The 14416-nt window shown below is 37.3% G+C and overlaps 1 protein-coding gene across 2 annotated transcripts in view; it reads right to left on the bottom strand.

The window, feature by feature from the left end:
• Window positions 1-4253: 4253 nt before the first annotated feature.
• gsg1l2b (gsg1-like 2b) overlaps window positions 4254-14416 on the bottom strand; it is a 37671-nt gene continuing 27508 nt past the window's right edge. Inside the window, exons 4-6 of one of the 2 annotated variants that reach the window (XM_087275607.1) lie at window positions 6165-6276; window positions 4935-5989; window positions 4254-4598 (exon numbers count right to left, since the gene is read on the bottom strand). In XM_087275607.1, coding sequence (XP_087131733.1) covers window positions 5689-5989; window positions 6165-6276 — 413 coding nt within the window. In that variant the 3' untranslated portion in view covers window positions 4254-4598; window positions 4935-5688. Of the gene's footprint in view, window positions 5990-6164; window positions 6277-14416 lie in introns of both variants that reach the window. The other variant, XM_087275608.1, reaches the window with a different exon arrangement.

The following is a 14416-nucleotide window of genomic DNA, read 5'->3' as shown; positions in this document are numbered from 1 at the left end:
ATGAGCCGGTAGGGGGCGTTATTACTTCATTAACCAACTCCAAATGCTCCATATCAAACCAGAAATCAACTAACTTAAATAAATTAAAACTTACCGTTAATGGCACTTCCGGTGCGTCATGGTCCCAGAGAGAATTTCCATTCACAAAATGACGAAATTCTACCATAAAATAAGCCAAACCGCAAATAAAATCTCAAAACTGTGTGTGTGTGCCGATATTCGTCATGTTTCTGTTAGCCATTCCTTCCTATGCTTAAAAAAGTCATTTATATATAAATTCATTAATAAAGAGACTAAGCCGAAAAGAAAAGGAACGTTTTTAAAATATGAACATTTATTTTACTCCTGTATTTTCAAGGGATCCTGAAGGGCGCGTACGTGTAAACGGCTTTTCATCTCGTTTTACAACTAAATTAATGCAGAAGTCTATTTAACTGATTGTATTTTAATGTCATTACAACACTGAGGCTGTTAAAGGAACCGTATAAAATTGAAAAAAGTCACATTAACCCTTCACTGGACATCTATCAGTGCGGAAACAATGAAATTTAAGTTTGTTAAGAGCTATATCATGATTGGCTAGTGTCTATAAAAAAGAGCTATTTGATGTATTGATATATGTAAACAAAAAGTGTTTTAATTAAAAATTATTTTAACAAACACCCTATTTCATTAGTAAATTTATTATTAATTTTGCTAAATTGTTTCCCAGAGATGGGTTGCGGCTGGAAGGGCATCCGCTGTGTAAAAACGTGCTGGATAAGTTGGCGGTTCATTGCGCTGTGGCGACCCCAGATTAATAAAGGGACTAAGCCGACAGGAAAATTAATTAATGAATGGATTTAGCTAAAGTGCTAATAAAATGTGTTTAACAGTCTCCATGTAATGTAAATAGACTGTTTGGTCACAGTAATAAACAGGACACTTTTTTATTTATATATTGATGTAAATTAGGCCTATAAAAATATGACCTAATATAAAAATAAGACATCATTATTAACAATGGTTGATCAATTTATTAACCACAAACACAGTCATAATGTTTTAGAGTCCAGTCGGCAGAACCATTAAAGGAAGAAAAAGGAGAGATTTTGAATGAAAAAAGTGAATAAACATCCACACTTCACTTAATAAGCCGGAGGCAGGCGTTATAACTTCAATAAACAACTATGACTGTTCCATCAAACCCTAAATGAACAAATAAAAACTCACCTTTAATAGCACTTCCGGTGCGTCATGGTCTCAGAGTGTTTTCATCTACATCCAAAAGAGTAAAATGACGAAATTCTACTGTAAATTGAGCAAAATCAGATCTTCACTGAAGCGTGTGTGTACAGACATTCGTCGTGTTTCTGTTAGCGATTCCCTCTTACGCTTAAAAAAGTCACTGGAGAATATATAGAGCATTTGCGTAGCTCTCAAACTACTCACAAACAAACAAGCCCGCCAATTTACCGCGCCACTTCCTACTGTCCAATGAGATTTAAGTTTAGGAGCTACATCATGATTGGCTAGTGTCTGAAAAAGGGCATACATTGTTAACGATAAAATTGCGACTCTTTGATTTATTAATATATGTATATAAAACGTGTTTTAATTAAAAATGTAATAAATAAGCACTCTAGTTACATTATTAAATTAATTATTAATGTTGCTTAATGCTAATAAAATGCGCAAATAGTCTCCGTGATTTGTAAATAGACTGTTTGGTCACAGTAATAAACGGAACAACCTTTTTAAAAATGTACTATTAATTTATTCATTTTGTTTTCAGCTTAGTCCCTTTATTAATCTGGGGTCGCCACAGTGGAATGAACCACCAACTTATCCAGCATTTGTTTTACGCAGCGGATGCCCTTCCAGCTGCAACCCATCACTGAGAAAAAATTTACTGTTGACTTAGATTACAATTAAATCTTTTTGATCACTCACAATATTATCATTAATTATTTTTAAGTGGGCACTTTTAAATTAAATTTGTTAATCAAAACGATCAGCTTTAAATAGTGTCAAATAATGACATTATCCCACAGAATTAAAGAGAAAGTTAGTTTGACCTCCAGCAGAGCATTATCATTAGAGAACATGATGAAACAGTCTACAGCGCCACCCTCTGGTCAAATCTGTAAAGCGCATATACATGATATTTAAAATAATAATAATCATTTCAGGTTATAAAGGATCTTTATTATCGATCAGTATAGTTTACTCTAGTCTGGTGGCTCTTGGAAAATACATAATTCAATATACAATACACAAAATCAAAGAAAATCCAAAAACAAGCAAATAAATGAGACTTGAATGAAATTAATCATGAAATAAGCCGACATGCATTTAACACAATTAGTTTACAAGGAATCAGTCAGGGTGCTGCTTGTCATCAAATAAATGAGTATATGTTGTTTCATTCGTTATTGCACATAGAATGTAAACAGTTCATTTTGGCAGTACATCATGAACGGAGCAGTCAATGAGACAATTATGTGTTTAAAAGAATTCAAAGTACACCAAGCATCTAAAGAGATGACGAAGAATTCAAGTAACTTGACCACGTTTTTCCATCTTGAACAGAACAACACAAGTCTTTACGGTTTACTTTCACCCCAAACATCACCATGCTAGTTTGACTAATCAGACAGAGTTTGTGCATTCTACTCAATGCTAAATTATTATGCATTTTCCTACTATTAAAAACAAAGTACTCTCTTTTTTAAATGTATGTTGTAGAGCTGATAAAAGAACAAATAAGAGCTACTAATGCCTACAATATCTGATATTAGGAGTTTTATGGTTATTTAGATGATATAAAATGAAATGTTGTGGAGATTTCTGGAGCATGCTACGGTTAGCACAAACAAAGGCACTCAGCAATGTAATAATCTGTGTGATAAACACATATATAGAAAAAAAACCCTCAGGATTGATTTGGTATAATAATACACAAAGGGTACCAGCAGACAGCTTTCACTAAAAATACAGCATATTTCTACTAAATCAATGAACAGATCCCAAAATATATATGGCTAATAAAACTAATAAACTAATAAATAAACTAATAAATAAATAAATAAATAAATAAATAAATAATAAATAAACAAATAATAAATAATAAATAAATAAACAAATAATAAATAAACAAATAAATAAAAATAAATAATTAAATTAAAAATAAATTAAAAATAATAAATAAATAAATAAATAAATAAATAAATAAATAAATAAATAAACAAAACAAAAAGTAAAGCTCTGCCTCAGTTTTGTCTTATTTTTCAACATAAACATTCTTAAGTGACATTCTTGGCAGATGTGTGGTATTTTGGGCATAACCTCACTTATTTTAATACATTTAAATCATGAATATCTTCAGCAATTTTGATTCTCCATCATCATGTTGACTTTAGAAGGCTTTACACAAAACAGAAGACCTGAGGATGAAAATATTTCACCCACTAGTGGTTCTAAAACTGAAAGAGTTTCTTTCTTATGTTGAACACTAAAGAATTATAAGAAGTTTTTGTATGTTGTCTAATTTAGTTCGAATTAATTAGACTTTCAGTGATTCTGCAAGGGGTTCACAAAGTTTAGCACAGGGTTATTTGAACAATAACTGGTATTTTTTATGTCTTGTGCTCTATAAACACAAACTATCTCACTCAGGACAGTACTACTAAAAAAATTAATAAGATCTCTCTTATTTTGTCAAAATTAATCCCATTTTCTGTGATTCTGTATTTTTGCTCAAGTAAGCAAATGTTGATTTTAGTGTGAACTGCCCCTTTAAAAGTAGTAACAGAGCTCTGTGTGCTCTTCTTCATCTGTACTTCTCTCTCTCCCAGTGAAACTATTGACATTTTCAGTGATTCTGCAGGGGGTTCACAAACTTTTGAACATGGTTAGTTTTAGAATTTCAAATAGTTTTGTTATCTTTTCTCAAATTTATTGACATTTCACAGACTCTGCACAAGGTTATTTTATTTAATAATTGTAATCTTGTGAACTATATGTTAACAGGTTTTATGTAAATGATCTCACTCAGGACAGTACTATATAAAAACAAAACAGTGAGTTAAACTTATTCACATTTTCAGTGATTCATGCAACTTCTGCATGGGGTTATTTTAATAATTTTTGCCTTTTTTTTGTCATGTGGACTATAAACATAAAATGTCTAAAGGCAGTATTAAAACATGTATTTCGTTGGCAGTTCATTCCGCTGTGGCGACCCCTGATGAATAAAGGGACTAAGCCGAAAAGAAAATGAATAAATGAATGCATGCATTTAGTACAATCTCTCTAATTTAATTTTTTCTCTAAGTGGTTTACAAAATAACCCTGATTTCGCACAGGTTATTTTAATTAATTATGTTTTTGTCTTGCAATTAATTTCATTTTGTAAAATATCTTACTCAGGATAGTACTAAACGTTATAAATAGCATATATTTAGTATAATCTCTTTGATTCTGCAAAGGGTTCACAAACTTTTGCTGCACAACACTTTAAATTGCTTTGTGTCAAAAAAACTCAGCTCAGAGTTGAAACCTCCAGCAGGAACACAGCTCTGCGTGCTCTTCTTCAGCAGCACTCTCTCCCTGTGGAACTATTGACATTTTCAGGGATTCTGCAGGGGGTTCACAAACTTTTCAGAATTTCAGCTAGTTTCTTAATGTCTTGTTGACTATAAACAAAGTATTGTATTCAGGACAGTATTAATTAAAAAGGTAACATGCATTAAGTGTGATCTCGCTTATTCTGTCAAGATTAATCAGATTTTTAAGTGATGCATCACACTGTAACTTGTTTTGTGCTCAAAAAGTAAAAAAAGCGACTAAACTCAGAGGCTTGAAACCAGTTAATGATGAGTAAATGTTGATTTTAGTGTGAACTGCCCCTTAAAAAGCAGGCTTGAGCTCTGCATGGCCTTCTTCAGCAGTACTGCAATTATTGACATTTTCAGTGATTCTGCAAACTTTTGCACGGGGTTATTTTAATAATTCCTGCAGTTTTTATGTCTTGTGGACCATAAACAAAATATCTTACTCAGGACAGTAATAATTAAAAAATAAAATGCATTTAGTACGATCTAACTTTAGTTAAAATCCTGACATTTTCAGTGCTTTTGTAGGGGTTCACAAACTTTTGCATTTTGGGTTATTTTAGCTATCTCAGTTATTTTTATGTCTTGTGGACTATAAACATTAATTATCTTTCTCAGGACAGTAAAATAGCATGCATTCAGTGTGATGATCTCTCTTATTTTGTCAAAATTAATCACATTTTAGTGAATCTGCAGGGGGTTCACAAACCTTTGCACAACACGGTTCTTCTTTTGTGTTCAAAAAGAAAGAAGAGACTAAACTCGGGGTCTTGAAACCACTTCATGATGAGTAAACGGTGAGTAAATATATTAATTTTAGTGTGAACTGTCCCTTTAAAAGCAGGAATGGAGCTCTGCGTGCTCTTCTTCAGTAGTACTCCTCTCTCTCTCTCTCCCTGTGAAACTATTGACATTTTCAGCGATTCTGCAGGGGGTTCACAAACTTTCGCACAGCACTGTATCTTCTTTTTACATTCAAAAAGTTTTAAAAAAAGCGACTAAACCCAGAGGCTTGAAACCACTTGATGATGAGCAAACGTTGATTTCTGCATGAACTGCCCCTTTAAAAGCAGGAGTGATCTTCTGGTGGTCTTCAGCAGTACTCCTCTCCCTGTGGACTCGGCAGCTCGTTGAGGTCCAGAAAGACGGATCCGGCCGACAGCTTGCGTCCTGAAGCCGACAGATCCAGGAATTCCTCGGCGGAGCTGGGCACGGAGCTGATGAACATGTCCCACACCTGCTCCGGAGACTCCAGGTCCAGCAGCTTCTGCTTGATCTTCAGGTTCTTCTCCATGTTCCTGCGCTTGTGCTTGAACTCCAGGATGGTTTTAGTGTATCTGTTGATGGTGGTGACGGAGGACGCCATGCAGGCTGTGAACGAACTCCACGCCAAACTGCAGGAGAAAACACAAAGCAGAATTCACGCTTCAGAACCTTCCTTAAAAGGACAGTTAGCCCAAAACATGTAAGTTATCAGTGTATTATTTCTACTGACTGATCAGTCGACCAAACTTCCCCATAATGCAGCCCTGCGCTTCCCAATAAATATAGATAAATGAATGAACGCACATGTATGACCAGCTGTAGTCCCAGTGCTGCGGTTTCCAGTCCTCGGGGCCCAGACTGACGGTCAGCTGGAACGCAGTGGTGAACATCATGTGTGCCACCATTCCTAGAAGACCTGCAAAACACCACAGGAAACACTCTTGCACACATTACGCCATTATTATAGCTAGTACTGCTTTGATCACACACATAATAAAAATACTTTCCATATTTTGTGATTCACAAGTGTTTATTTACGGCTGTGAACTGCATTAGGGATGAGGACCTCTGCTCTGTTCACATTGAATGCTGGGAATATTGTTTACATTTCTATCAATGGATACTGCTACTAATCTATCTTCTAACTATCTCTAACTTCAGCTATACTTACAGTAGGACATGTACATGTCATCATTAAACATGATCTTTACTTAATGTTCTTGTTATTTTTGGCATAAAAGAAAAATCAGTCATTTAACTGGGCAACGTTTGACTGGTTTTGTGATCCAGGGTCAAATATTGTCTTCAATTTAATCTAAACATTATAAAAATGCTTTGGCAATATATTTGTAACATTGTCATGCCAATTAGAGATGCGCGGTTGGCGGTTATAGCCGCGGACTCCGCGGATAAACCGCGGATCGGTCGGATGACGTTACGAAAAAATAATATTTTAATTAAATTCGGGCGGGTGGCGGGCGGTTGCACTGTTTTTATAGGCATAGCTGGCGCACCAACGAAAAAGCCTAGGACTGACTTTACAGAATGGGAGGAGGAATCGGATACACTAATTCTGGATGAAGTACAGAAGTATTCCTCTACAAACTTCCGTATAGACGGATCAGCAGAGGAAAATCTACTTTCCTTTAGGGAGAAATAAGACCAGTTATTCCCACGGCTGTAGCACCTTTCCAAGAGAATTATAATGCATTTCAGCAACAAGTGCTGCGAGCGAGCGCTCCTTCAGTGCAGCAGGGCGCATTATGGCTATGCAGGCGCTCCCGTCTGAATCCTGACACTGTCATACATGCACTTAGCCTGGTCAGACTTTATGTTCGCTCAAAGAGGGATGGCAAATCTATTTTTCTAATTTAATTTCTAATTGTGGGGGTGACTGAGCCTATAAGGCTTAGGCACGATATGACGTTTTTATTAAAAAAAAATTTCAACTGTTTGCCAAAGCATGCGACTATAGCCTATGCCTACATTAAGATATTTATGTTAATATTTTTTTACTGCCTGTTGTTTCTTTTGGCATATAAAATAGGTATTGTCTGATAGAGATATCAATAAAGGTTAATCTGTGTCGCAGAACTGGTGTTGTTTCCGATTTCTACAAGCTCAATAACATCCACAGCAAAAAATAAAAAATAATAAATAAAAAAATAGTCGAAAAACTGTGCCCATTAATTAGATGTGCAAGGCAATCAGGTACGTTTTTGGGGTTGCTATGGACAACTACAAATGTAAACATTATTATAATATAAATGACTTAGTATTCTATCTATTTACTAAAAAATAAAGTAAAATAGGCATTTAGTAGTAGGCTAAATAGCAGCATGTTGAAATGATGTGTCAATGCGTTAATTTCTATTAGGCTACAATAAAAAAAAGTTGTATAGTACAGTGCGTTTAATTTAGGCTATTTATTTACTTTTGTCCCTGTGCGCCGATTGGAGACGGAGTTCACTGCTGATGAGAGCTCGGGTGCTTCTCATTTCTTATTTGTGCATCCTCGTTTCCTTTCCTTGCTTTCTTTCCTCGTGTTTCCACCCCGCCGGGATACGAGGGAAGGACGCAAGGAAAAGACTTAAGGACCAATGAATCGAATCAAGTGAAAAGACACGTCCTCGTATCTTTAGCGTCACTTCAAAGCGTCGTCAATTAATGACTTGCACGTTTGGATTAACTGCATGTCTACATTAAAGTCATCCTCTATTCTATAATGAGCAATAAAGAAACATTCATTTAATAAAAAAAGGAATAAGCCATTTAAATGAAGAGCCCAATCAGCAGATGGCGGGCGGGTGCGGTTTTAAAAATTGGTCAAAAATGTTACTGCGGATGGATGGCGGACGGATGATGAATTTTGTCATGCGGTTGCGGATGAAATAATAGCCCATCCGCGCATCTCTAATGCCAATAACGCAAGACTGAATTGAATTGAGTTCTGTTTCTGACCAGCAGAGAGCAGCAGAGAACCACAGAAGATGGACAACACACAGCACACAATAAAACAAAACAAACATCTGAAACACAAAGCTAGCATATGCTGCAGCTCATATTATTCATTCATTCATTCATTCATTCATTCTCCTGTCAGCTTAGTCCCTTTATTAATCCGGGGTCGCCACAGTGGAATGAACCACCAACTTATCCGGCACGTTTTTACACAGCGGATGCCCTTCCAGCCACAACCCATCTCTGGGAAACATCCACACACACTCATTCACTGCGGACAATTTAGCCTACCCAGTTCACCTGTACCACATGTGTTTGGACTGTGGGGGAAACCCACGTGAACGCAGGGAGAACATGCAAACTCCACACAGAAACACCAACTGAGCTGAGGCTCGAACCAGCGACCTTCTTGCTGTGAGGCGACAGCACTACCTACTGCGCCGCCCCCACAGCTCATAATAATTAACTAAATTACTATTTTAAATAAAGTCTTCCACATTGACAGACATAAGTATTGTTTCAGAATATTTAAAACCAACAATGCTGAAAGTTTTGAATATAAAAAGAGACAAACTATCAAGGATAACATCTTATGTGTTTGTGAAAAAAACATTATAAATATAGAACTTTCTTTGGTTCATGATTAAAGTGTCAATTTTCAACAAATGCAACTTTGGATTGTAAGTTAATGCATATATTACAGATATGATTATTGCTGTGCAATATTGTTTATTTTTCAGGCTACCTAATATGGTTGTTATTAAATATTTTTGTAAAACACTGTAAAAAACGCTGGGCTTATCACAATTCCTTAATGTTGTCCCAGCCCAAATTGATTAAGTTTAACTGAACTGTTTTTACAAATTTAGGTGGATTGAACATAAAACAATTAAGTTGCCCTCCTAAAAATCTCAAGAACGTGTTGATTCGGCTCATTTTTTAATAGAGTCTGAACAACAGCAAAAATCTGTGTCAATCCTGTGTTACATGTACTTCATGTAGAAATAAATAAATAAAATAAATAAAAGTACACATTTAAAAAAGGTTTGACTTGTTAATGTTTCTGGATGCAATAACTAAAATTAAACAGCAATAAGCAGCTCAATAATTATTAATCTTTGTACATGCTAATTCATTAAAATGAAGCTGTCTATTATCAGATCGTGTTGGCTGTTTTCATTTACAAATGTTTATTCATTCATTTTCCTTCTGAGCCGCCACTATGATAACCACTGAGCCACATGTGTCGCCCCTACGAATGGTTAATAATAATACAAAAAAATTATTCATTTTTTTCTCAGATTATTCCCTTAATTCATCAGGGGTCGCCACAGCGGAATGAACCGCCAACTATTCCAGCATAGGTTTTACATGGTGGATGCCCTTCCAGCTGCAACCCAGTACACACTCATTCATACACACACACACACACACACACACACACACACACACACACACACACACACACACACACACACACACACACACACACACACACACACTACAGCCAGTGTAGTTGATCAGTTCCCCTATAGCGCATGTGTCTGGACTGTAACCGGAGCACCCGGAGGAAACCCACGCCAACACGGGGAGAACATGCAAACTCCACACAGAAACACCAACTGGCCCAGCCGAGACTCAAACCAGAGACCTTCTTGCTGTGAGGCCACAGTGCTGACCATTAAGCTTCTGTGATGCCTAATCAAAAAATATATATTGGTAAATGCTGAAATGGACATTATTAACTGCTCATGATATTAAAGCAACTTAATTTGCAAATGGAAGGTTACTGTGAAGTTTGACCATAACTTTATAAAAAACTTTATATAAATAAAATAATAAATAAACATTTTGCTGCATTTGAAATGTAAACGTGTGCAGTATCCTCTGGCTTGTTGTACAGAGTAGAACTTGTGGAGATAATAAATAGGTGTACTGTCATGACGGCGCGCCCAAATCTGCTGAAAATTAGTGTCTAAGCAGATTTGGCTTCATTTTTATGCAGAGAGAGAGAGATGTGTGTGTGTGTGAAGCTGAAATAACCAAACCTGATCATTAAAGAAGTGGCGGTGGTACACTGTGAAGAGCATCTCAAAGACATCCAGAAGAAAGATAAAGACTGATTACACATCATTATACAGACACTAAACACACACACACACACACACACACACAGAGAGAGGGAGAGAGAGAGAGGGAAGGAGGGATGAATGGATGGACAGATAGATGAATACATGGATTGATGCATAGATGGATGGATGAATGAGTAGATAGATGGATGCTTGGACAAATCGGTGCATATACAGATAGATGGATGGATGGATGGATGGATGGATGCATAGATAGATGGTTGAAAGGTGGATGTATGGATGGATGGATGGTTGGACAGATGGATGCATAAATGGATAGATGCATAGATAGATGGTTGAATGATGGATGGACGGACAGACAGACAGACAGACACTGACAGACAGACAGACAGACAGACAGACAGATAGACAGATAGACAGATAGATAGATAGATAGATAGATAGATAGATAGATAGATAGATAGATAGATAGATAGATAGATAGATGAATGAATGGACAGAGGGATGCATAATAAGATGGATGGATGGTTGGAGGGATGATGGATGGACAGAGAAACGAATGGATGGATGGATGATGGATGGATGCATAGATAAGTAGATGGATGGACAGATGAATGATGTATGGATGAATGCATACATCTATAGATCAATAAATGGATGGATGGATTCATAGGTGGATGGACAGATGAATGATGAATGCATACATAGATCAATTAATGGATAGATAGATTTATATGTGGATGGATGGATGAATGGATAGATGGACGGACTCATAGATGAATGGATGGGTGGATGGATGAATGCATGGATAGATAGATGGATGTTTGGGTATTAGATAGATAGATGGATGGATGGATGAATGGATGGACGGACTCATAGATGAATGGATAGATGGATGGATGGATGAATGCATGGATAGATGGATGGACGGATGAATGATGAATGCATTCATCTATAGATAAATAAATGCATGGATGGATGGATTCATATGTGGATGGATGGATGAATGGATAGATAGACGGATTCATAGATGAATGGATGGATGGATGAATGCATAAATAGATAGATGGATGTTTGGATGGTGATAGATAGATGGATAGAGTGACCTCAGTAATAGAGTGAGTCAGTAATCATCAGTTTGTCCTCTTGTTTATCAGGCTGTTTTCAAACACACACACACACACACACACACACACACACACACACACACACACACACACACACACACACACACACACACACACACTAAGACAAGCTCATTTCAAGCACACAATAATGTCTCAAACACACACCAATGTCAAACACACACAGCCTAACACACACTCAGTGTAAATGAACGTGTTGGTGTGGATGAGCTCATGGTTCCTCTTAATGGTGTCATTAGTGCAGTACGGCAGTGGAAAAGCTTCAGCCAGACGGACATTATCAACACCGGACACTCAAAGTCACCCCAGCCAGAACAGCGGAGGACGGAGGTAAATTACACATTATTTACAGCTCACTGAGCCTGCATACTGAAGCGCACGCACCAACACATCTGCAAAACTACAGCCAGGAGATCAGGAGCGTCTGAAGGAGATCAGCTTCAGTTTCAGACGTCCATCTAAATCATGGGAAAGGGGCAGTTCATGCAAAAATTTTCATTCTGCCATCATTTTTCTGCCAAACACAATTGAAAAATATACTCCAGAAGGCTGGAAAAAGCAGCCATTGACTTCCATAGTACACAAACACACACACTGTGAAACACACGTGAAATCATACTTAAGCTTTCATAAAATATCATAACAAATGTAGTAGATTCCTTGGTAAGTTTCTTTTGAACTGACGTGATATAGAGGTGGATTTTATCTAAACGAGATATCTTTAATCCTCCAGAGTATTGTAGCTTCCTCCTAAGTTGTGGATGAAATATAGGCCAAATTATAATGATACTCAACAAACGGCACAGACAGAGATTCAGTGTTGCATTTTGAAGCCTTAACATATATAAAAACATAAGCAGAAATGAACATCAACATCCGCATAAACATACTCATTCATTTATTATCCTTCGGCATAGTCCCTCATTTATAAGGGGTCGCCACAGTGGAATGAACCATATGTTTTACGCAGCGGATGCCCTTCTAGCTGCAACCCAGTACTGGGAAACACCCATGCACACTCATTCACACACACACCATCACACACTACAGCCAGTGTAGTTGATCAGTTCCCCTATAGCGCATGTGTTTGGACTGAGGGGGAAACCGGAGCAGCCAGACGAAACCCACACCAACACGGGGAGAACATGCAAACTCCACACAGAAACACCAACTGACCCAGCCCAAAACAATGACGTTCCTGCTGTGAGGCCACGGTGCTACCTACTGAGACCCCTTGCTGCCCTTGGCATAAACAGATGAGTTTGCCAAAGATTATTGCAGGAAAACGTAAATAAGAGCTGAGTGATATGACACGGTGCATAAATGTGCATTAAACACTCATACTCAGACGTCTACATGTGTTTGTTGCAAAACAGGCTCATTGGTTTATTTGGACCCAAGAAATAGAGGAAAACTAGCGGAGGTTTGGCAGGAGCAGCCGTGTCTGGTTGACATTTCATACAGAAAGCTAAAAAAGAAAGTTGAGGAGAAATTGCTAATTCCCTTTAAACCCAGGTGAGCTAATATGTACATTTTCTACCCAATTAAAGGCTTCTTTTTCATTATGTAGTTAATAACGAAAGATATACGACATGTTTTTGGCTGTGAGACGTAGTTTGGACGAAGTTGTCGGCGATTCTTCCTATGGTAAAGTCATGCAATGTGAAAGCCCCTGTCGCTGATCCATCTTGCAGTGTAAACAAAGCAGCGACAAAACGCCAGCCCACATAGTCAAGCAGTGTGAACACATCTGTGACATGAGTACTTTGAAAATCCTGCAGTCTGTACTCGGCATTAGCCACTAAACTGACAATATGTAAAACAGCTGTGTTTCCTGCAATGGTATGTCTGGCTGCATTTTATGTGTAAAACGAATGTACATGGAGGTTTTTTCCATCCAGGTCAGTTTGCTCGGTAGCTCACCTCGTATGGCATCGAGTGTTTGGAGTCTGGTGAAGGGCGGTTTCAGAAACCAGATATAACAGCCAATCAAATCAGCAACAAAATCTGAAGCAACCTGCTCCATTACTGTTGTTTCTTAAGCTCTAACTACCAATTTCCAGTGTGTTACTGCACATACACAAAGATTAACACCACTCTTCATTATGAAAATGTTTCTATAATCACCATACGATATGATTATAAACACTAAAGAACAGAGATGCCAAGGCTATGCCAAGGCTAGATTGGATGTTTTTTCTCCTGTCCTGTTATTTTACTGTATGAATTCTAAACAAGTCTGCATTAAAATAAAGTAAACAGAAGTGTTCAATTAAAGTACAATCAATTAACAACCTCAGATCTCAAAGCAGTCTCTAACCAATAATCATCAACAGCATTTTCACTTCTTCCACAACTTGACTTTTGTGCTCCGAGGGTTATAAAGTTCACTTCAACGTTCTCTAACAGCTCTAAAATATGACTCAAACCAAGTAAAGGGTCACAAACCATAATTAACTAAGTGACGAAGCGAATTAGACGTACAACTTTTCCCCTATACATCGTGCATTTAATGCTCCGCTGAATCTCAATGCGGCGAGTGCTACGAGCACTGTGGAGTGAATGTGTCAAATGTAGACAGGAGCTAATTGAGGTTGTAGCTCGTTTCCCATGATGCATGGCGTTCATGATCCCGCTCTCTCATGAAGAAGTGAAGCTCAAAAAAGGGATGACAGCGGGCCAGAAGTTCATCCTTCAGTCTTTATGCAATAATGAAACTCTAACGTGACCACAAAAGCTCTGTCGGCAATCTCAGTCTGACGGATGTTAAGGTCAGTCAAAGCCTTATTTAAACTCAGAAATGTCTACTGCACGCTCTATGATGTGGCTGGAATTCATGTTGATTTTATGAAATGTAATG

The sequence above is a fragment of the Danio rerio genome, chromosome 12, assembly GCF_052040795.2.
Source record: "Danio rerio strain M-AB ecotype USA chromosome 12, GRCz13ab, whole genome shotgun sequence".
Taxonomy (NCBI): domain Eukaryota; kingdom Metazoa; phylum Chordata; class Actinopteri; order Cypriniformes; family Danionidae; genus Danio; species Danio rerio.
The sequence above is the reverse complement of the archived record's forward strand: the minus strand, read 5'-3'. Positions and strand labels throughout refer to the sequence as shown.